The sequence below is a fragment of the Heterocephalus glaber genome, unplaced genomic scaffold (genome assembly GCF_053883595.1).
Source record: "Heterocephalus glaber isolate CG9 unplaced genomic scaffold, H.glaber_assembly_v1.0 deba00001497, whole genome shotgun sequence".
NCBI classification, from domain to species: domain Eukaryota; kingdom Metazoa; phylum Chordata; class Mammalia; order Rodentia; family Bathyergidae; genus Heterocephalus; species Heterocephalus glaber.
The window spans coordinates 60,395,113-60,419,578 of NW_028258320.1; the positions used below are offsets into that span (position 1 = coordinate 60,395,113).

Below are 24,466 nucleotides of genomic sequence, written 5' to 3' on the forward strand. Positions count from 1 at the left end.
CAGGAGACAGCAGGCAGGCAGGGAAATTGAGTCTGGGCAAGCTGAGCAGTGGGTAAAGGCAGGAGCTCTGGAGCCTGTTACTATTTTGGATGCTCCAGCTCTTCATTTAAAACCCAGAGGGAACTATATTAACCTTACAGGCTTGTTGCATAAAAGAGAAAGTGTGTTCATTTTGACACACTGTAAGTGCTAGATTGTTGTAAAAAAGATAGCATTATTTTTATTACTAGAGAGGTCAGGACTGCAGTCCAGGTGCCAGCCCCTCAAGGTCCTCTGTCCCTCCATCTCTCAGCTTCCCGTGTGACCCATCAAGAGCCATTGTTTAAACTATTGTCCCATCATCCAGAGCCCCCTGGACTTGGGCTCTGGCACAAGATTTCTTTTACATATTTCAGTTTCCCAAAGGTCTTCTGCCAATTGGGGGCCCAATCTGGCTTCTTGCCCTCTAGGGTCCCTTCCAAAATGGCACTGAAGTGCTCCCTTCACTCCCTTTAATCCTACAGCCCACAGCCAACCCACCCCTCGACCTCCCCAGGCCCTTGGCTCACACAACCCTCAGACTGCTTTGGCTTGGGGTTGCACAGGAGGGACAGTGATGTCCCCCTGGAGCCTGAAGCCACAGCCTGCCCACCTCCCATGGGGCTGAGGGGCTCTCCCATGCTGCAGGAGCCAGGACACGGGGCCAGTCTGGGTGCTTGTGTGCTTCCATCTGGCCCCAGCGAGATCCGTCTGGGTTGGCTTTGGAAGGGATGAGTTTATTTTAAACTATTCCACGTGGAAACACTGAAGCTTCTTCCTTTTACTAGAGGTTCCAAGTAGGTTAACCCCTTCTTTTCCCTGCTGGCTGCCTGCAGGCAGAAGAAAACAAGGAGTGAATTCTACATGCTGCCCAGATCCCAGCAGCCCACAGAAACTACATCCCCAGGAGCCACAAGGCTCTGGGCAGAAGACTCAGGAACAAGCCAAGGGAGAGACCCGAACCCATTTGCCTGCAAGCTGGGACTGCAGGCCCAGCAGGAAGGGCCACGGATGGGTGCCAACCCCCACCCACAGTCATGCCTGCCTCAACCTCCCCATCTGTAACAGGGCACATTACAGCTCCCCAAATCTCTGGAGTGTTTTGAAGCAGTGGAACCTTCATGTTGGCCCAGTGGAGTCTTTCAAGAAATATCGGGGAAAAAAAAAGAGCTACTCCAGGAAGCTGCATGACCTTGCCCAATAGGGAGAGTGGCTGTTAGTCTGACAAATGCCAAGGGTCCTCCACATGCAGGCAGAGAGAATAACAGGAGCTAGATTGCCTGTGTGGGAGAGGAAGGTAAAACATGCAAAGGAGGAGCCTATGCTGGGCTGGGCTGCAGTCAAACTCTCGCGTGAGCTCACCAGAGTCTGGTTTTCAACAAAGATGTGTGCAGTGGTAAGTACAGACAGGATGTGTGTAGAGCGTGAAGACACAGGTACCTCTTTCCCACCTGTCACTGGGAGGGCCTGAGAGTGACACTCAGAGGCAACAGGAAGGCACCTCCCAGCCCAGGCTTAGATTCCACCCAAACAACCAGGGCTTCTTGGAGAAATGGCTGGTTCCAAGGCTGAGGTAAAGACAGGACCAAATAAGCCTGCAACACCTCTCTGGACAGAAAGCACGGGAAGGTATAAAGAATGGTGGGGATACTCCAGCTTGGAGGGGCTGTCAGTGGCCACAATGAAGACCATTCCAGCAATAAAATAAATAATGACACTAACAGACTATAACCCAATGAATTAAATAGGAACCCCTGAGCCCACACCAGTATCAATAAACAGGGAGAAGAAAACATTCTTCCTCAGAGGAGACTGTGCCAGGCTCAGTACGCACTGGGTCCTGGTGTGTGCGGGTGCCCACGCAAGCATCCTCCCTCCCAGTGCATTTCAAACAAGGCACGGCTTCTCCTTGAACTTGGCAGGGAGTCGCCCTCTAGTGGTTTGAGCAGAAGGTAGCACAAGGAAGAGGAAAATGAAAGTTGACCTTGAAGATCCAGAGGCAGGAAAGGCAAGGCAAAGGTGCGGAATGAGGAGCGGGCAAGAAGGAAGGGATGCCTCGTCTGGCATGAGGGTAGATTTCATCTATCTGGGGTTTGTCAACTTCATACCAATAAAAAATTAGAGATGTAAGTTTAAATGGAGAAACAAAATGACTTTATGGGAAAGAGCAGAGAAATGAGGAGGATGGACAGCTACCTTGTTGGAATAAGGTAGGGAGCCCGGCCCGGAGCCAGTGCTCAAGGGTCTTTGTCTTCAGCCCCTTAGATTATATGGCAAGAAGGGGACTCTCTCCTTTGAGAGTTGTTATAACTTGACCGGCTATGTTAGGCTCTGAGATCCCTGATTTGGCCACTGGCTCTGTCTATGGCCTATGTGTAAATTTCTGGGTAAGCTCTTTTGGCCTTTTTCATTTTATCCAGTTGGTATCGCTGAAATTTATAGCACAGCTTGATATTTAAGGCCGAGCTGGCAATTAGTAAAGTGATATTAGGTACATTCTAGTGTATTAACATGGTGAGAGAATAATTACGCATATATACATTTATATACAGGTGTGTCTATGTGTGAGTATTCTATATATTAAGTGGGTTTTTTATATTATAGCCCCCTCTCTACTTTGTCTCTTGCATTTAACTGGAGGTGGAGAGGAGCAAACTGGGGCCCTGGTACCTAAGCGAGCCAGGGTGCTTATCGGTTTTTTTCTCTTTTCTTAATGGCTCTCTCTAGCAGGGGTTTTAACTCTTTTGTCAAAATTTGTCAGAAACCTCACTAAGGCCCTTGCCTGTTTTGTCTGTCTCCCAACTTCCTCTATGGGGACAGTGGGTGAATCTGGGGGGGAAAGGACGGAAAGGCCTAGAGAATGCTCACCCCCACCTGGTGCCTTCAGGTCTTTGCCAGGCTCCTCCCAGGGATGTCCTCTCAGGTGACACAAGGGTGGGCTCGGACTGTCCTCATGGAGGCATCTAGGCCAGCCTGGGCATTCTGCAAGGCAAGCCGGGAGACAACCTCTGAGACCACCTCTGCCTAGCTGGGCCCACTTAGTCCTCCGTTTTCAAGTACCAGGAGTCTCACCCTGATTCCTGCCTTGCCGATGAGTACCCTAGGGCCACAGAATGCAAGTCCAAAGACAACAGGCCTGGCACCGGTTCCCCCCGGGGCAGCTGGGATCCAGCCCACAGGTGGCCACCCTCCCACGGGCCAGGAGGGGTGTTTGCATAAGCTGGTATGTGGGACCTAATGAGGCCACATCTCTGCCCAGCCCAAGGGAGAAGGACAGAGTGCAGGTGAAGCTCATCCTTCCCTGTCACAGTGACTCCACAGTCACAGACAGTGCCCCCTGTCCCAGTCCTGCTGGAGTAGGCCCCTGAGAAGGGGTGGAATGAGCAGAAAGGTCTTCCACAGTGCCCACTACTGACCCATCCAGACTGTGGCTGGCTGGAATTCCTACAAGGAGGCCTATTTTCATTGAATTATAGTCTCATGTGTCAAAAGGTGGCCCTGGCTGGGCATCAGTGGTCAGACTGGAGCTAGGAGCTTTGGCAGCTTGTGAGACAGGAGAGAAGGGCCTAATGCTCCCCAAGAGGTACTTTTTATTTGACAGCCTCCTCGAATGAATCCCTTGGAGCCACCTGGCTACATCTGGTGTTTCATGTCTCCAGGAGACATTTGCTTTAGTGAAGCAGTCTTCAGTTGTGGACCTATCCCAGATGATTCCGCCCTGTAGCTACCCTGGGTAACTCCATCCCTCTGCAGCTATCCTCAGGTTTGAGATGGGCCCCATTCCCACAAGTCTGCCTTTTCCTATATAAGCAACTTCCCCCATACCGTGGAGTCAGTCCATGCACTGCTCCCCGTTATGTTACAGCATAAGTACTACTAGAGCCTCTCCCCTGTGGCATATTCCTGCCTATTCATGATTTCTGTCTTCAGTAGAGCACACTGAGCTGGTAACACCAAAGGCTGTTAGCGCTGAAAGCAGTCAGAGATTGGACCTGGTAACGCTGAAGGCCATTAGCAGCAGAGAACAGAGGGCAAGAGAGAATTGCCAGGAGGGGCCATCACTGGTAGTCAGAAGAGTTCCCAAGGATTGCCAGTAGCTGCTGACTCTGATCAGCTAGGGGGGTCCTCTCACACTAAAAGAATTGACAGCACCGGGATTCAGAGCTCAGGATTGTTATCACTACAAGAGCTACTGTTGCCAACGTGTGATCTCTATAGGAATTGAGCCAAAGAACCCCTGGCAACTGGTAACATCTTGGAGGCCTGTAGAGGGACCCTCCCCTTTAGGGGGCATACAATGGGGGTGCTCATCAGCAATGGAGAAGCAGCTGAAGAACTAGCCTGTCTGCTTTCTTACATATGGCTAATGACCCACACTAGCCATTGACACTTGGGTTGGTTTCTATTTTTAAACTAATGATTCTGTACTTTCAGCTGGTGACTCAGTCCCTTCTTTGGCTTCCCCAGCAGGAGGTCTGCCAACCTCTGGGGTTATCTCGAGGGAAGGGAGTTCTCCCCTTTCCAGGCAGTCTGTTCTATTTTGGGATGGCTCTAACACATCTTCATGGGCAGTTTCCTAGAGGTTAAATAAGGTCTGAGTATTCCATAAAAATAGCTCTTGTTCATATAGCAGCATTACTGCACTCTAGAAGACACTAAGGATATAGGACATAGTCACAGTCCTCCACAGCATCTGTAGCTCCCCTTCAGACTTCTTTCTATTCATGTAGCCACACATCTATATCTATACCTGTGTTTCTAACTGCTGAACTCCAGGTCCAGTGCTGACATTCCAGGATCCAGAGGAGGAGGTTCCAGAGCAGGTGGAACTGGAGGGTCAGGTGACAGTCCCAGTCAGAAAAACCCAGCACCAATGTCCCTGCCCTGTACAAGACTCACTTTTCACACCTGCAAATGAGAGGTGACAATACTGATATTGGAATGACAATGACAATATCATCTGTAAGACTTGAGGCCCATCTAGGAGTAGGAAACAGGACCAGCCTCTCAGTTTCACAATGATCAGAGGTACAGAAATGGCCTGGCCCCCAGCAGTGCCATCCATTGTCAGCACATTGAGAGTGACTCTGAGCCTCCAACCTCCAGCAGGGCAGTCCTTTCTTTGGCTTCCCCAGTAGGTCATCTGCCAACCTCTAGGGATGGGGACTCCCCATTCTCCAGGCAGCCTGTCCTATTTTGGGATGGCTCTAACAGATCTTCATTGGCTCAGTTTCCTAGAGGTTAAGTAAGGTCCCTTCCGGTACTTTCCAGACACAGAGCAAGTGAGCAGAATGTGAAGGAAAGCATGTGAAGCAGAATGTGAATGTGAAGCAAAGGCCATTGAGGTCTCTGTCTGCCCTTGAGAAATATGGCATCAAAGCTGGGCCTCGCACACCACATCATCACACATGTATAGAAAGCATAGCTTTGGAGCAAGCTCCCCAGTGGGCATACATCAGAAAGAAGGGGCCTTGGCTGACTGACCAGGGAGGCCTCAGAGACTTTTGTACCAATCCTAAAATACCCGCAGTACGTGCTGCACTGTTAACACAACATGCTAATTTATTTGCCCACTTTACTAAAAAGGCCAGAAGTGAGACCAGCTTTAGGTAGAGTTAGATCCAGATGTTTAAATGATATAATTGGGAGTTTCTGCATTTCTAGGCTGCTTTCCTACTGGTTGGCTTCACCCTCAGGCACTTTCTTCTGGGGTGACAGAGGTGGCTACTGCTAGGTCTCAGCATATTATTTCAGTAGTCATTTTCCAAGGGGTTCTGGAAAATCCTGGGCCAACTCATGGCTCATATGCCCACTGCTGCAGCTGGGAGCCTCTGTGCTGAGCCTGAGTCCCAATGTCCAGGCCTGCAAACAATGATGGGCTAAGGGTACAGGAATGGTGGCCCCAAAGGACACAGAGACACACTCAGAGGAACAGGCAGAATCACAGGTGTCCCATCCCATTCCATTATGTACTATGACTCTTTGAGGTTATAGTCACTATAACATTTGAGTTTGTTTGGTTTTGTTCTGTTTTTGGTACTGGGGATTGAACTCAGGACCCTGTGCTTGCGAGGCAGGCAGGGAGCCACTGAGCTAAATCCTCAGCCCTGTTTTGGTTTTTTAACCACCAACTGCTCAAGGATTTTGGCCTTCTTGGACACAGGGACCCAACTACCCTTCCCACTCATGGGCCAGGAGGTCAACTCTGGCCTGAAGATCACTGACAGGCCAGGGCCACTGGTGCAGCAGACTGAGTCTCTACCCCCAGGAAAGCCCCAGCATGGTAGGAAGACAGAGACTGAGCCCCAGGCCAGAGGACTCCACCAGGGATTTCCCTCATAAGCCCGGCTGGTGGAGTAACAATCTGTGGTCACAGGGAAGGGGCTGTGTGGCCCAGGGAGGATGTGAGCCAAGGCAGGGAGCATAAAAGGCCATTGCTCAGAGCCAGCAGAGCAGACAGTGGTGGGAGATGAGTTTGGGAGGCGGCTGGGCACAGGAAAGGGAATGAACCTCATCCTCTGGAAGGTGGGTCCACCTGCTCACCTACTGATGTGTTTTCCCTACTAGAAAGAACAGCCTGGAGGGTGGGGATGCCTCCCACAGTCCCTCTGCCCCTCCTCCCCATCCACAGAAGTGCTTGGCCATAACAGGTGCTCATTAAGTATCTGTGATGGGGACAAAGGGGCTTCAAGAAGACAGGCTTGGGCCCCCTTCACTGCTAGTGGGGACTGCTATGGTTTGAATGTCCTCTCAAAACTCATGTTGAAACCTATTGCCTGGGGAATGTGGGAGGCAGGGAGACTCACTCCTAGTGGACACATGAGGAAACTGAGGCTCACAGGAGTAAACATGATGTCCAAGTTTATCCAGCTGGACCTGTGCTCTGGGAGGACAGGGGCCAGGCTTTTCTATTTCTCCACTGCTCCAATTTTACACAGTTGCTCACCCACATGAAGGCAGCAAGAGCATCCAGGGTACCAGGTAGGCACCAGGTAGGGGGCTTGTCCCTGGCTGCCCCCAGCCTGAGGATGACAGCAGGGCCAGGGGAGCATGCAGCATCACACCCTCGGTCCTGCCCACAACACAGGAGAAACTGCACAAATGAAAGTGAATAAAGTGCACTCGTCAGAGCACAAGACAGGGGCCAGGGCTCTAGTCCCCTTTTCTGCTTCTCTCCTTCATCTCTCTGGAAGAGCAGAAATCAGAAATCAGACCAATGGGTCATAGAGCATCTGTTTTGGGTGCAGGCAAACAGGAGCAACAAGGAAAGCTTTGGGAGACGTTCCCTCTGCCTCCTAGGCTAGCCCATGCCAACAGCACTGGCCATGTCCCCAAGCCACATCATAGTAGCAAGAAGGCTGGGGCCACTTGCCTGGAAGCAAGAGAAGACTGGGATGAGACCCAGCCTCAGAGGGGCTCCCCTAGCAGGGGCTTGGATGGCACTGTGGGGGATGCCACAGAGTCCAAGTGGCCAAGGTTCACACTGGAGCCACACATGAGGAAACTGAGGCCCATAGGAAGTGTCCAGAACACTCTGGACGGGTGGCCAGCCTGGCACAGGATAGTGGGCCACTGTTCCTGCCATGTCTCGGGGCAGTGGCTCCTTACTTCTCCAGCATGCTGCACCCCTGCCAGAGCTGCCCACACTTGCCTGGCATCCTCTCCTTATTCCACCCCACAGCAGGCAAGGGAGGGCTCCAGTTCAGCTGACTCTAAGCACAAACATGTGACTTCTGGAGCTGCCACCTGTCACCTCATGCCACCAGGCCCTCAGGTGGGGTGGATGGGGTCAAATGACCCCCTTCAAGGTCTGCCCTGGCTCAGAAGCCCCCAAAGCCAGGCCCTGCGAAGGGCCCACTCATCAGGCCGTGTGTGTGTGTAGAGGTATGAAGCGAGGAGGGGGGCTGAGCAGACCCATGAGCCCCCACACTGCCATTCTTGTTTAGCATGACTGACCCTTGCCTAGAATTCCATGAGACCTAGCTAATTACAGGGTGCTATGAGGCTTCCAAGGCTCCGAGTCAGCGAGCTGGGTTCAAATCCTTACTCTGGCAGGCTGTGTGGCCTTAGGTAAGTTACTCCACCTCTTTCTGCTGCCGCCTCCACATTGATAAGTTGGGGAAGATGAGAGGCACCTTCCAGGCTATAGGATTCATATGAGCTGAGGTTACAGGTGAGGGCACCTGCACAGGCCTGCATGGGTGTCCCTTTGTGAGGCACCCCTCCGACAGCCTCCTTGTGAGCTTGTTGCTGAGTGTCCCGCGCTGAGGGTATCAGAGGGGTGAGAAGAGCTGCAGGCCCAGAGCACATACCCTGGATGTTTGCTGAGTGACGACTCCTGGATTGGCCCAGTGGACCCGGTGGAACTGGAAGGCCCAGTAGACCCTTCCTCAATTCCTGTCCCACCACCCTGGAACCTTCCAGGACCTGAGTTACCTGCAGGCTCCCCAGAGGCAAGTTCCTGGGGCTGGGAGTTTGCTTATGAGTGTTCTCCCTCCTGGGCTGGCCCCTGACCTCCCGGACTCACCCTGTGGCCACCCCCAGCCTCTATTAGCCCAGAGCCCCACTGGTATCTCCTCGGGAACACAGAGCATAGCCCGGCTGCGGATGGATTTGTGTACCTTTCCCTTTTTGCCCTGGACACAAAGTGGTCTTGGTCAGGGACCAAGCACAATCATGAGGTCAGGCACCAGAAAGTACCACTATTTCTAATTCTGTCTTTCCACCCACTAGCAAGTCAGACAGCAGGGACACTCCAGAGAAAGCCAGAGGGGGCAGCCAAGATGGAGTGTCCGCCCCAGACATGCCCTCATCACCTGCAGCACCGGGTAGGTCCCACTGACCTCGTCACACATGCCCAACTCTGCCTCCCAAAACCCTCCACGTGAGGCCCATTCTACCCTCCCCAGGGCCTCTTTGGGTCCCTCACCAGTCTCTTATGAGGGCCAGGGTTGGAGGGGACTGGGCTGCCAGGTGGTTATCATGCCCTTGAGACCCTTTAGGACTATAAAATGGGAGGAACAAGGGCCTCCCTGTCAGACAGCTAACTGATGGCCAAGTTATGGAGCAACAGGAACTTGGTCTACCAGTCTCATGTCATCTGGCAAGCTAAACATATGACCCATGACGTGCCATCTGTTGGCAGGCCTGCCCTAGAAGGACCCATGCCCATATGCCCAGCAGACAGACCGGAATATTCCTGCCAGCCTGTGCAGAATGGTCTAGCCAGGACCCACCCAAACATCTCCTCATCTCCTCTGAGGGATAGGCAGAGGCGAGCTTGTACCACAGAGAACACATGGCCACCAGGAAGAACCAACTATGCCAATGATCCATGTGGTATTCCACTCAGAGGAAGGCTGGAACAGGCCCACCCCAGCTCCACTGCTGGGGGATTCCCATGAGAGGCTACAAAGCACACTCAGAAATGACTGTGACCAAGGAGGGGGCTGAGGTCACTCAGGAGGCCAGGGACGGGAGTTGGTCAGGGACTGGGGTCTTCTGGGGAGCTGGGAGTGTCCTGGTTCTTGACCAGGGTGTTTGCTTTGTTAGTCATTAAACTTCACAGTTAGAGTTTATTCACATCACACTTTTTTCTCCAGTACTGTAACTGAACTCACAGCCCTCACACTGAGATACATCCCTGGACCTTTTTACTTTAAAGACAGGGAGTTTCACCAAGTCACTAAGTTGCCAAGGCTGGGCTTGAGCTTGGGATCCTCCTGCCTTGATCTCTTATTAGACTTCTGGGGTTACAGGTGTGCACCAACACACCTGGATTCACACACAAAAAAATGTTTTTTTAAATTTTAATGAAGGCAGGCACAGTGGCACAAACCTGTAATCTGAGCACTCTGTCAGACTGAGCAGGAAGACTGCAAGTTCGAGCCCAGCCTGGGCAGCAAGCCTCTCTCAACATAAAAAATAAAATGGGCTGGGGATGCAGCTCAGTGGTAAAGTGCCCTTGAGTTCAATCCCTAGTACCTCAAAAATATTTTCTAATGAAAGTGTTTCAGAAAGTAGGTTAGCGACTGCCTAGGGCTAGGAAGATCGGCGCTTTAGTACTGATGACTAAAGGGTTCGGGATTTCCTCCTGGAATGATGAAATGTTATAAAATCGATCGTGAGGAAGGCTATGCAACTGTGACCTGTGCATGAAAACCCACTAAACTGTACAGTATGGGAATTATTTCTTGTGAAGTTGTTTCAAAAAGAGACAAAAGGAAAAGAGCACACAGGCTTGAATATGGGTGTGTCCCCCTCTTGCTGCGTGACCCCAGTTGAGCTCAGGGATCTCTCTGAGGCCAGGGTTCTCAAACATCGCCGCAGCCACAGGACCAGAAAACTCTGAAGAGTTGCCGGGACACTGAATCGCTCCACGAGCGCAGCCTCCCAAGCTTTGTTTCATTGCCCTTCCTTGCACTGGTAGTGGGGAATAGGCCTCAAGCCAGCGTTAGCCCACTCCACTGCACGGGGTGGCAGCTGGTTCCAGTTTCCACTGGGCCGGGACCGTCTTCCAGTGGCTCTGGACTTGGGGCTTTCCACAGGAGGACAGGAGGTCCTGCTCAGCCCAACAGTGGCAGTGCTCCCATCTGTAGGCACAAAGGGCCAAGGACAGAGGGACCTCAGCTCCTGGGCCTGCTGACTGGTGCTGCCCTCCACACCTGGTCTGCACTGGGCAGCTGCTCACTGTGACATAGGTGACAGCTGAAAAACAGCACCCCATTCACTTACATCCCTCAAACCCTACATGGCAACTAAAGAAAAGTCTGTTTCATTCCAAAGAGAACTCAGAGCCTCTTTCTATAAGAAAAAGTGAAGCCAGTCATTGTAGTCACGAGGGCCCAGTCAAAGGGGTGCTGGGTGGCAGCTGTCTGTGGCATCCTCCCTCCTGCCTATTCTGCCCCACTGGCAGATGCCTCACTGTCCTCACTGGGCAGCCTGTGCAGGGCTGGAATCCTGAGTGGCCATGGCTGGAAAGGCTCCCCACAGCAACTGGGTCCCAGCTCAGTTTAGGAGAAAGGGAGCATCTGAGCCTCAGCGAGGCTCAGGCTACTGGAATCCTGGTCAGAAAACCTTTCTGCTCTGGAGTCCAGAGGGAAAAGACCATTCTGGGCTCAAAATATCTTCCAACCTTGAGAACACAGCAAGGGAAGATCCAATGTGAGCTTTGTGTAGCTGGTTTATTTACATAGTTAGCAGAGGGTTCGAGCACTGGCACCTTCAATTTATGCTTAAGACACAGGGTGTTGACCGGACTAGGTATTAGAGTGAAAGGAAACTGTGAAGTGCAGTACTGCCCAGTTTCCGGCTGGTCCCCAGGAGGCGGGGTCAGTGAGGATAGAAAGAAGTAGGAATGTGACATGCTGATGGCTACTTCTCTCCCACTGGGGGCAGACAGAGCTCTTCAGAATGGGCAGAATGTCCCTTCCATGTATATGCTGCGATGGGAGAACCCTGAGCCCAACTCCAGTGCCCAGGGAAGATGCAGCCTGTCCCTGGGGAGGAAGAAAAGAAGGGGAAGCAATGCCTGGCAATGGCAGGCAGCAGTCCTCCCCACAAGTCCTGGCCATTCCACCCCAGAGCCCTGCCTGACCTTGAGGCAAGGCCAAGGAAAGCAGCAACTATGGCTCTGCCACAGATCTGAGCACAGAGCAGAGTATTCCCAGTAGGGAAAGTAGTGGGCAAAGCACCTGCCGTGAAGGAGTGCGAGGACTCTAGTCTAGTCCCTGGAACCCTCGCTTGGTGGCCTTGGGTAAGGCTTGGCTGTCTCATGTGAAAGGCCTGTCCTGGGGGAAGCCAGCACCCATGGGTCTGCAGGACTCCCACAAGGACTTGTACTAGTGGGTACAGGGACACTATGGAGTAAGCACTTGGTTCTGGGCTGGGCGGCAGGGATGCCCCGTGGCTGGAGGAACCTCAAGGAGTCCAGGGGATCACTGTGTGGCCTGGGTACCAGGTTTTGCTCTCATGCCCAATGTGGCAGATGCCCTAGGAGCAGGGAGGTGTAGGTGGGGAGACCGCTCAGCCCCTTACCTGTCAGCCAGGTTCGGCCACATCCTGGCTGGACTGGACTTCCAAACAGAGCAGGCATGAGGAGAAATCTTTGTGTTTTTCTATGCCCAGTTCCAGGTCACGCCTGCTCAGTGGGGAGAGCTGTACACACTATCTGTCCAGAGCCTGTCCTGGCTCACAATGGGGACATGACCACAGCCCCTTGACAAAGCTCTAAGATCCTCTTGCCAGGGGCCTGAGCCTGCTGCGGAGCAGGCCCTGCAAAACCCACCTCCTAAGCTGAGCCACCTTGTGCTCAGGCCCAGATTAGTGCTTCAGCCTTATTTTGGGCACACTGTGGTAACAGCAGGAAGAGAGGGTCATGGACATATGAGCAGGAGATCTCCTAGCTCACCAGTGAGCCCAGACTCCACACTTCCCACAGCACCTTGGTCTCTCGGATGACTGATGAGCTGCCTTGGAAACACAACTGTGTGCAGTTGTGTGCAAACCTTGGGGACAGCAGCTGAAGGTCATCCTGCAGCAGGGCCAGTGAGGGGCTATAAGATGGCCCCCTCCCTTTCTTGTGCCAGCCCTGCTCAGCAGCCCAGAGAGCTCAATGTCCCCGCCCTGCCTCAACTTCACACCAGTGTGAGTGCCAAGTCACTCATCACATGGGTATCTGCCACCTGTGCCCATGACAAGGCCACCCTCCTCACCCCTTCACTCTCCCAGTTGGCCACCAACAGAAGTCAAGGTCCAGGAAGCCTTCCAATGCCCAGCTCACTCATCCAGTGACCTGTGGGTCCTGTAAGGCCACTCAGGGCTAGAGGAGAGGCCCAGTACAGGGGTAAGGATGTGCCTCGGTCACAGACCAGACATGGGCCCTGCCATGTGGGACTCTTATCTGGCAGAAGCAGACCATCCTGACGTCCACACCCAGTGCTGCCTGACCAGAGATTCCCAGAGGGGCAAGAAGCTTGGGTGGGTGAGGGTCAGGCCTGGGAAGGACGAGGTGGATGCCGCCAGAAGGGTAGCAGTGGCATTTCTGCACAGAAAGGGGCTCTGGCCCAGGCTCTAGGATGCCCACTGGCCTAAGGTAGCCACATATGGCAGGGGGCACCACAAAAGGAGCCACAGGGGACTCTGGATTCCCTGCTCTAACTCAGTGAAGTCCCATCAAGGCCAGGGAGAACATGGCTGGCCCTGCAGCCTGCTGTCCAAGCCATGCAATGCACTAGGTCCCAAGAGGGTAAGTCCATGGGTAAGGAGTGCCATCTGGAGGGAGAAAGGGGTAGTGCAGGGATGAGGCACCTGGCCGCGAGGCCAACGTTAGCCACAGAGGCAAGCCAACATTTTCTAGTAGTCACACTTTAAAAAGTGCAGTAATAGATGAAATAAACATACAGTGTTGACATTTCAACCAACATCGATAAAAAATGTTAATATAGAAATGTTAATAATAGAAAATTACTGATGAGCTCAGTCACAACGTGTTTCCTATTTGGTCTCTGAAAGCTGGCATGCAGTTCACCCTTTCAGCATATTCCATTTGGATCAGCTGCATTTCAAGCACTCAGTTGCCCCTTGAAGCTTGTGGTCACCATACTGGATAGTGAGGGTCCTCAGAGTCATCACTTGCTGGGAGATTTGTTCCTTTAACATACATGTATTCATGTTCGTAGAACCTGTCTTCCTTTTCTGCCCTGTGGCCTTCCCAAGGGTAACTCAGTTCCTACCTTGCCTGAACCAAGACTCTTGTCCTTCCACCCTTCGGGCTAGCAAAGGTAGATCTGCCTCCATACAAACAAAGCGAAAGTCAGGTCAAGTCCCATTCTTTCCAACCAGGGTAAGACTACTGTACCTGGGGGCCAAATGGAAATCACTCACCCCAGGAGCAACACCAGCAGCACTGCTGGCCATTACTAAAGACCGCTGTTGCACCAGGCACTGGCACGAGTACTGATAGGCAGCGTATCGTCATGTGTTTACAAGGAGGAGAAATGGCCCAGGAAAGATGCCAAAAAACATGTTCAAGAAAAAAACCTGTAGGGCCGGGGATTTACCTCAGTGGTTCTGGCACCTGACTCGAAAACGCAAGGTCCCAAGTTCAATCCCTGATACAAAAAAAAAAAAAAGAAAAGAAAAGAAAAAAAAAAAAGAAAAAAACCTACAGGTTGCAGAACAATATAATCCCATTTTCATAAAATAAAAAAACCCAAACATTAACAGTATGCATGTCTAGAAGGATTTGGCAAGCTGTGCGTGGAATTTATCTCTCTAGGGGGAAACTCTATTAGGTAGACATCACTTACTTTTTTTTTGAAGTGCTGGGGGTGGAACCCAGGGTTTCAGCATACTAGGCAAGCCACATTCGCAGACCCTCCTACACTTTCCTTTAAATGTGATGCAGATAACTGGACTCTGAAAAGGGTTGACTCGGTGGCGTAGGGTAGCACAGCCTCCACATGCTCACCTGCTCATCTGGCAACTTCCCTACTGTGGGATGGGGACCTTCTTCAGATTCAGTCATCTAGTGGCATGTGTGAGCTTGGAACAAGGCTAATACAGGGGCACCTCACTTACACAGGCCGGGAAGTTTCCAAATGAGGACATTTAATCAAGAAAGTCACATTTTTTCCCTAACAAACCAGAAAAAGCCCTATGTACAAAATTTATAGGTCTTAGGCTTCACTTTCTACTCAGGAACACCACTGTGTTTTCAAATAAGGAGGCATCATTGTCACACTCAGCAGTCAGAGATGCACACTGAGCTCACACTGGCCTGGTCTCCAGGTGACTGCCATGGGGCAGAACTGTGCAAGAGTGAGGGGTGCCAAGTTCCAGTCCTCAGCATGGAGCTCCTTGCCTGGGAACAACAGCAAGATCAGGCTCTGCAACTCTGAGGCAAAGGTGAGACTAGGGGCCTTGCTGCCTTGCTACAGTCCGAATGTGCCCCCTCAAATTCAGGTCTTGGAAACTTAGTTCCCAATGCAACAGCAGGAGGAGGTGGAGCTTTAGGAAGGTGTTTGGTCATAAGGATTAATGCTATCATTAAAAGGGCTTCTCTCTTCTGCCATGAGAGGAAACAGCACTCTCCCTCTCTGGAGAACAGAGCAACTAGGTGCTACACTGGAACCAGAAAAAGAACCTGCTGGTGCCTTGATTTGGACTTCCTGGCCTCCAGAACTGTGAGAGAACATATTTCTCTTCTTTATAAATTACCCAGCTTAGGTACTGTTATAGCAGCACAGACAAAAACAGGACCCTGGGCTGGCCTCTCAGAGAGAATGTTTCTGGCTTGGCAATGGAGTCTTCCTCAATGACATAGGGCAGACATAACTAGGGAAGCCAGGAGACCACCCACTTTAGAGCCTGGGAAAGAAAGAAAGTCTGTAATTCAGGTGCACTGGAGCTTCAAAGGGGGCCTGCACTCTGAGAGGGTGCAGAAGATGACTAAAAGGGACTGAGTTTCCTGACCTCAGACCTGAGGTGCTCACTTACAACCCCAAAACCACAGGTGCCTCATCCTGGAGAGACCTCAGAGCAACACTCAGGCCTCTAATTAATTTTGACCTTGTCCAAGCAGATCACTGAGTTAAAATATGACTGATCTCCTCCCCATGCCCAAACCCAGCTCCCCTGGTGACCATGTTTTAACCAAAAACCTGCAAAACTGTGCTTTCTCTGAAGGGTCACAATCAGATCCATCTAGCATAGGTAAGGCAATGCTCTGAAGTCTAAGACATTCTCAAGGGCCAAGTGAACTAAAGCCTGGGCAGCTTCACATACCCGAAAGTGTTGACCTGCAGCAGGTGCCCATGATGACCTGCTCAGAACTGGGCAGACTTCTGACCCAGCAAACAGAACTCAAGCTGTTTTTCCAGATGGAGGTCCCATTCCTGAGCATCCCTGACACCAATCTGTTGTCTCTAGGTTCTCTGCCTCTCATGGACTAGAGAAAGCAGAGCAAAAGGAAAAAGAGGGGGTGGGGATTTATCTCAGTGGCTCTGGTGCTTGCCTTGCAAATGCAAGGATCTGAATTCGATCCCTGGTACCAAAAAAAAAGGAAAAAGAGGATGGCTAGCAGGGGCCACCACCTATGACCTCTACCACAGTAAAGCCTCTGAGCACATTGCCACTCCCTGGAGCACACCCACTCGCTGGCAGACAGCACCTAAGACAGCTTTTATTTTTTTAATCTTTGCACTTCACACCTATTCACATCTGTTTCAAAACCCAGACCCTGTATCAAGACTTTGCCTTACAGTGGACATCAAGCCAGGAAGAAATGTGATTTCTGCTAGAAAGGTCAGTCAGACTCTTCCTTGGAAGTCAATTGTAGGCAAGGCAGTGAATGTTCATCCATATAACTGTATGTTATGGTTTAGAGCTAAATGCCTCCCAAATGCCTCACGTGTTTAGTGAGTGATTGGATCCTGCGGTCGCTGTACTCATCAGCAGATTCATCCACTGATGAGTTCACAGTTGAATGTGGTGTTAGGAGATGGGGCCTAGTTGGAAGAGGAGGTTCACTGGGAGCGGGGCCTGGAAGGGTGCATTCTCTGCTTTCTGACCACCATGCAGTGAACAGATTTCCTCCTCCAGGCCCTTCTACCATGCTTTTCTGCCTTGGGGCCAGCTGACCACGGACTGAAACTGTGAGCCAAAATAAACCTCTCATCTGTAGGAACTGCCTTCCTGCCTATGCGCAAAGTCAGCTCTTCCTTGCAATGCTGGCCATACAACAAAACAAAGCAACCTAAAAATTTAAAAATTAAAAAACCGTCTCTCTCAGGTTGTGGGTGTTGGGTGTTTTGTCCTGGCAATGAGAAAGTGACTAAGACACTGCTCATGTATTTGGAAAGAAAAGCCCCTTTTGTTTTGGAAATCACAAAAATTACAACACGACCTCCCCAGGACTCTATGGAGAAGAGCAGACAAATGACCCAGCCATGGGCACTGACCTGAACTTGCCGGTGCGCACCTGCAGCGCTCTCATTCCACACCGCTGGGCACCACCAACGTCACCCACAATATCATCCCCGATCATGATGGCCTGTCAGGGCAGTGAAATATGCTCAGAAGTGATGTCAGGAGAATATTATTGCTGTGCACCTTCATCTTTGGTGACATAATAAACTGCTTGATTTGATGTTTAAAACCACCATCACACAAATTTAAAAAGATAATATTGTCACTGTATTGATTAAAAGTCAACCCACCTTGAATATATCTCCTGCTGCCTCCTTGGGCTGTGGCTCTCAATGGTGTATATTTGCACACTTTGAAATCAATAAGCAGGCATCAAAATGATTTGGTGCACCAAGGACAAGTGGGGATGCTGATGCACCCAACCTTTACCTGCACTTTACCTAATGCTAAATACTCTGCAGCCTGGCGATTCTGCAAGCCCTTGGTTCTGTGAAAGCTGATTAAATCCCTGGCAAATCTTTCTAATCTACAGTTTAAAAGGTTTTGCTTCCAATAGTGAAGATATTATGTGTCAAAACCAAAACAATATACAACAGCAAAATATACACAGAGGAAATGCTCACAGTCTGGATATCATTTCAAAAGCAGCCTCAAGGGGCTGGGGATTTAGCTCAGTGGTTCCGGCACCTGCCTCGCAAGCACAAGGTCCCAAATTAGATCCTTGGTACCAAAAAAAAAAAAAAAAAGCAGAATCAAGATAGACTCCCCCGGTTGAAGCAACCAGAAACCAGACAAACTCTTACCAACTGATAGTTTTCAAGACATCAAGCAAGGGTGGACAGTGATTTCTGTGACATAGGAGAGGGGAGCCTTGGGATTGGTCCAGCTTATTGCCTTCAGTTTCCAGACAGCAGATAAAGGAGGATGCTATACACTGAGACACGTCCCTTGAAGTCATACATTGAAGCTCTAGCCTCCAATGTGACTGCATTTGGAGATTGGGACTCTAAGGAGGTAGTTAAGATTGCAAAGAGGTCATAAGAGTGGGGCCCGGACCCAATGGGACTGGGGGGTCCTTGTTAGAGGAAGGAGATGCCATTGCTTTCTCCACATGAGCACAGAGGAAAAACCACAAGTAAGAAGGCAGCCACTACAGTTTGGATATAGTTTATTTCCCAAAGAGCTTGTGTGCTGGAAGCTTGGGCCCCCACATAGTGGTGTTGAAATGGTAGAATCTATAAGAGGTGGGGAGAAGTGCTGGGTCATGGGCGTTCCACCCTCAGAAGGGATTGATGCTGCTTTCATGGCTTAAGTTAGGGAGAGAGCTGATAGTTGTACAGCAAGACTACTCCAAAGCACTTGGCCCCTTCCATACACAGCTGCTTCTCCATTGCACTGTGACACAGCCACAGCACCCTCATCAGAGGCTGAACAGATGGGGCTGCCAAATTTTGGACTTGCAGTCTCCAAAATGGTGACCTACAAAGCTTCTTTATAAAGTGGCCATGTCTGGTATTCTGTTACAGCAATACAAAACTGACTAAGACAACCACCCTCTACAAGCCACAAACAGTACCCTCACCAGAAAATGAATCTGTTGACACCTTGATCTCAGAATTCTAGCCCCTACAACTATAAGAATGTAAATTTCTGCCGTTTACCTTAACCTATTATTTTCTTAGTCATTATGAGCTGACTAATATAGAGGGAAACCCTGGGTGAAGCCTAGCAGTAGTACTGGTTAGCTTTTCACTGCTAGGTCAAAATACCCAGTATACCTTCAAGCCAGACTTCTGGCTCACAGTTTCAGAGGATTCAGTCCATGCTTGGCTGAGTACAAGGGAGACACATTATAGCAGAGGAAAGCTACTCACCTCATACCAGTCAGGAAGCAGTAAGATAGAGATAGAGCCAGAGAGAGAGAGGAAGGGGCTGGCTGGCGACAGGATAGACCCTTCAAAAGCACACCTCCAGTGACCTGCTTCCTCCAACTGGAGACCACCTCCTAACAGTCATTCAGCTATGAACTCATCAATGGATTAATCCACTGACAAAGCGCCCTCGTGATCCAGTCACCTCTTGAGGCCTCACCTCTGAATACTGCAGCATTGGGGATTAAGACCTCAATAGAGAAGTCTTTGAGGGAATACTTCATATCTAAACCATAATGCCCCCCAAATTGAGGCAGTGAAGCCAGGATTCTGGGGAGACGAAGGCTCATGAGTCCATAGGACAGAGGGTCAGATAGAATTGCACAGAGAAAACTGTAGGGGTACACAGAAAGCCCCCTCAGGTACCCAGTAAACTAATGATCAACACACTTGAGTAAGGAAATGCCCAAGGCCTGGGAAAGAAGCACACAGAAACAATGAAAGAAATCAGGCCTAGACCTCACACAGGGTTGAACCTGTCCTCACCACCCAGACTGGAAAATTTTATAATTCACAGAACCATCCTGCTTCGCTGGTAGGGAGTAATTAATCCTAGACTAAAGCCTATTCTGGTGCTGCCTCCAGTCTGAAAAAGCAAGATCTAGAAGGATCAAACTATTTTCAAGTAATTTAGTGGTATTCCAGAACAAAACTCAAATATATTTGTGGTCATATAAAAATATCTAACAGCTGAAAAGATAAAATTCACAATCACATTCAATAAAAAAATTATCAGACATGCAACAAAGAACATTATAACAACAAAGGAGAAAAAAAATCTATCAATCAAAACTAATCCTGAACTGACACAGATCTGAGACTTAGCAGATAAGAGGATTAAATCAGTTCTTATAACTGTACTCTGTTTGTTCATTCCAAAAATTAAATAGAGAAATGGAAGATAGAAGAAAAAGATCCAAAGCTTCTAGAGGTGAAACTATACTGTCAAGATTCAAAAATATAGATGAGATGAATGCCAGAGTAGACATTGTAGAGGAAAAGACTAATAAAATTTAAAATACAATAATAGAAACTATCCAAAATGAAACAGAGAGAAGAAAAAATTTTTTAAATAGAGCATCAGTAAACTATGGTACAACTTCAAGGGACCTAGTATATATGTTAACTGGAGTCCCTGAAAGTGAGATGAGAGAGGAGATAAAGACATTTGAAGAAATAATAGCTGAAAATTTTCAAAACTCAACAAAAATTATAAATCCATAGATCCAAAATCTTAATGAACACCTGGCATAAGAAACATGAAAAAACCTTATCAAGGCATATGACAGTCAAATTGCTCAAAGTGGGTGACAAGCCAGGCACAGTGATGCTGCCTGTAATCCCAGCTACTTGGGAGGCTAAAGCTGGAGTACTGAGAGATCCAGTCTTGCCTGGGTAACTTAGCAAGACTGGCTCAAAATAAAAAATAAAGGAGTGGGAGGGGAGAAGAATGGGAAGTAAAAAGGATTAAAATACAATATGTATATTACCAACTCCCCACAATCAATGTATCCATTATGTGTCACAAACATGTACTAACAGAAAAATTAAAAATAAAAAGGGCTAGGAATAGAGTTCAGGGCTAGAGCACTTGCCTAGCAATGTGTTAGTTCTGGGTTCAACCAGTCCTTGGGAGATACTATATATATATATATAATATATATATGGAATATATATATTATATATGGTATATATATTATATATATGGAATATATAATATATATATGGAAGCAAGGAGGGAGGGGAGAATACAGGGAGGAGGCAGGGGGAAGAGGAAGGGGAGAAAGAGAGAGAGAAGGGGGAGGGAGGGAGAGAGAGAGAAACTAATGAACAAGGAAAAAAATTTTAAAACAGCAGGTGGGGGTGTTACATAGCGAGAAATAAAGGTATCAGATTTGTTGGAAACAATAGATGTCAGAAGACTGGGCCGTTTACCATCTTTAAAGTACTGAAAGAAAAAACTACCCATCTAGAATTCTATATCCAGTAAAAATACCTTTCAAAAAGCACTGGTGAAATAAAGATGCTTCAAACATCCAAAGCTGAAAGAATTCTTCAACAGATGCCACCTTACAAGAAACAAGGAAGGAAGTCCTTGGATAAAAGGAAAATGATGAGATGGAAACGTGCATCCAACAGAGCATCAGCAGTGGTTAACTCATGGCAGTTGCTTCCCCTCCTGCTGGCCAATTTCTCGAGGCTTTCCAGATGCAGCTCAGGGGACACCACCTGTCCTCACCCCCAGGCTGGGTTATAAGGCCCTTCCAAAGCACTCAGTGATTGCCCCAGCTCTGCCGTCACCACACTGAATTACAACAGACTCCACTTGTCTCCTTCCTCCAGAAATGCAGGGCCCCATCAGGGCGGGACTCTGGGCTGATGACAATTAATTACCTGGTGATCAAATGAGTGGATCATACTCTGAATCAAGGTTCACTATCAGAGTCTGGAGACTACATGCAGCACAAACAATGAAGAGTGGGGGACTAGAACAATCCACTTGAGTGTTGCCAAGGCCTTAATCATTTGTGGGTCTTCTTTTACCCTATTCACCTGTATTATTAATATTACTGATTAAATTTATTCATCTTTCTATTTAAACCCATGTTATTTTTCAAGGAAAAAGCAGCCACTCTCATTCCCCTACCATAAGCATTTAATTAAAAGCTTTAAAATACTTTCAGAAGATTCTGCTGGTGGAAGGTTGGCTGGTACTTTATACATCAATCATCTTGTAGATCTGCTCTCAAGACCAATCAGTAATGTCCTCAGTCATGGCTAGACTGAGAAACCAGACTCTCATGACATATTGAGTACCCAATATTGACAGATGGGGACAGATGCTTTAAAACTGACTGTTGCTCCATAAGTTTCCTCTCTGAATGCAGATGCTAGGTGGGGTTAACTGATGAGTAAACACATTAACCAATACCAAGAAAAAAAAACCACCCAAAATAATGATCATAAAGCACTCACAAGACAGGGGAATCAGGTTGGTGGGGCACAGAGGAAGCATGGAAGTATTCCCAAGGGGACACTATATGTGTGCTAACTACCCATTTACTCACCTCTCACTAGGGCAGGCCATGCACTGAACTCCAAAAAGTACAGGTAGATAAGCCTGAGGCCACCTGTCCTTGCAAACACAACTAGAGGAATCCTAGAAGCTGTGGAGAAGGGGAAAGGCAGAGCTGGTGCTGCCTCCCAGCCATGGAGGTTGTCAGGCTACACGAGAGCTTTCTTACAATTAGCCTAGGCTCCTCATTTAATCACCCACAAACAGAGGCTGAAGGGCCCCTACCAGAGAAGCCAGGGAGTCGGTGGCACTGGGAGAAAGCTGGGAGGTAACTGGCGTCTGCTGATGCTGAGAATTCTGCCAAATGCCGGTAGCCATGAGCCACTGTGAGACAGGTGAGGAACTTGCAAGAAGTCGCATTTCTTCGCAGAGACTATACTGTGCTTTATACATCTCACTAATTTTCTCTGATCTTTCCTCCACCTAATGCCCATGTTTCCCAGAGGATGTTATATGTTCTAGTGGTAGACTATGTAATTTCATGTAGAACAAGGCCATAAATATCTTAATGTAATTATGTGCTATTTATTTTTAGATCAATTATGGTAAGTGAGAAATTCTGGCCTTCCATTTACAGTAATGATCAAAAGTTCGTTTGAAAATACATTTATTTAAGTAAAATAAAAAGTCAGCTTAAAGAAACTTTAATAACAGAGCCAGTGGCAAGTACCTAGATATGGTAAAAGTTGGAATGTTTTTGTAGGATGACTGGTATTGAGAGAACATTGCCAAGCACAAATGAGTGGGATTTTTTGTGACTATTAAACTTCTCCATAGCTGTTTGGAAATCATCAAATCACCAAGGAAGAACTGGCCAGTGGCACCTGCTCCCTGAAGCGGGATGGTACTAAAGGGTTCCACTCACATGTGATTCTCAAGCTCCTGTCAAACTGAGACTGGTGGGCAACTTGTGGTCCAGCCTCAGGTGTACTCTTATTCATCCCTTTGAAGGACTTTTCCTGAAATCATCAGGTCAGCCCATGAACATCCAAGATGCTCCAACTTAGGACTGTGTTCTTCACTGCCAGAGCTCAGGGACCATTGTGCTAGAGGGTCCGTTGAAAATGGTATGAGCCTTTCATATATTATATGTCATGCCTAACACTTTCCGTGCTTTAGTCAAAATAAAATGCGTATGTGCACATCTAGACAGCTAAATTCTCCCTTTTCATAAGGGAAACTCAGGACTTCCTGGCCTGGGCATTTGTGCATGTGGCCCAGGGAGATGGAGTGAGAAAAAACTGCTCCCCGGGAGGAAGAGCAGTTACTCAGGGAACAGCACTGTGATTCAGCCTGAAAACCAATGCCTGCATCAAGGCAAAGCTCCACAGGAAGCTGCAAGGAGCTTCTCTGGGAGGGTGGCAGGGAGCAGGGTGAGAACACGGGGAGCCGGGGGTGTGCAGCTGCATGGAGCAGAGCAGCGATGCCTGTCTGGGCCAGCTTGTGGGCTTCGCATACCAAAATGCGCTCAGGACCCTGGGGAATTCACAGATTTACTATCGGTGAAGGGCAATAATCATGCCAGGAGGAGCAATTATTGCCAAATCATTTAGGATTTAAAAAATCATTGGCAAGAAGATGGAGGTCAAGAGGTGTGCTGTCAGGGGAAATAAAAAAAACTCTACCTGTCAAGCCTGGATTTCACTTCTTTTCTGACTGTGATATGGTAGAGAGGAGACAGAGACACAAACTGAAAGGTCGGACTCCCACGGAACCTAAAAATCCAGAGCACTGGAGGGAGGCCCCATAGTCCCTGAGGCAGACTTCTTGGTTTGGGTTTGAAAGGCAGATTCATTCATCCTTCTTAAATACTGTCTGCCTGCTAGGTCTCCTCTTTGCCATATTAGGTGACAGGAGAACCTACTTTAATAAGTGCCATGTTTTAGAGGACAGACTTCCAGGGCTAAAGTGCTTCCTAAGAAAGCCCACCTTTCATGAATTGTTTAGCTATCACAGAACTCTCCTGAGTGAAGTATTTCTCCCTATCACAGGGCAGGAAACACCAGGGAGGGGGTGGGAATGGAGAACACGGCCAAGTCCCTATACTGCAGCCCTAGGAGCACACACCCCACAAAGAGCGGTCTGGAGATGACATTTAGACTTTCACCTCCAAGCTCCCTCAGAAAACCTGGAGGCTGGGAGTACAATGCAGAGGTAGAGGGCTTGCTTAGTGTGTGCAAGATCTTAGGTTTAATCCCCAGTGCTGCAGGTACAGAGACAGGGACAGAAACAGGGAGAGGGACAGGGACTGAGACAGGGGAGGGGGAAGGGGAGGAAGAGAGAAAGGCAGAAGGAGAGGGACAGGGAGAGGGAGAAGGAGAACACCTCAAAGACTACCATTTTCCACTAAGCAAGAAACAACAGTGTTGGTGCTGGTAAGCATGTGAGGAAACAAACACCCTTACACACAGGGATCAGCAAGTGAACTGACACAATTCTCCTGAAAGAGAAAAAAGCAATGTGTATCATGGACACATAACCACATCACTAGAATGCCTGATAAATAATTAGA

The 24,466-nt window shown here is 49.0% G+C and overlaps 1 protein-coding gene across 12 annotated transcripts in view; it reads right to left on the minus strand.

Annotated features, from left to right (window-relative positions):
* The window catches only part of Lhpp (phospholysine phosphohistidine inorganic pyrophosphate phosphatase), a 194,409-nt gene that overhangs the window by 130,698 nt on the left and 39,245 nt on the right, over positions 1-24,466 (minus strand). For 3 of the 12 annotated variants that reach the window (XM_087185619.1, XM_087185618.1, XM_004838752.4), the window contains exon 6: positions 16,980-17,071. The exons of 2 other annotated variants lie outside the window; for them this stretch is intronic. In XM_087185619.1, the coding sequence (XP_087041745.1) occupies positions 16,980-17,071 (92 nt within the window). 7 more of the 12 variants (XR_015440575.1, XR_015440573.1, XR_015440574.1 and 4 more) reach the window with 7 other exon arrangements.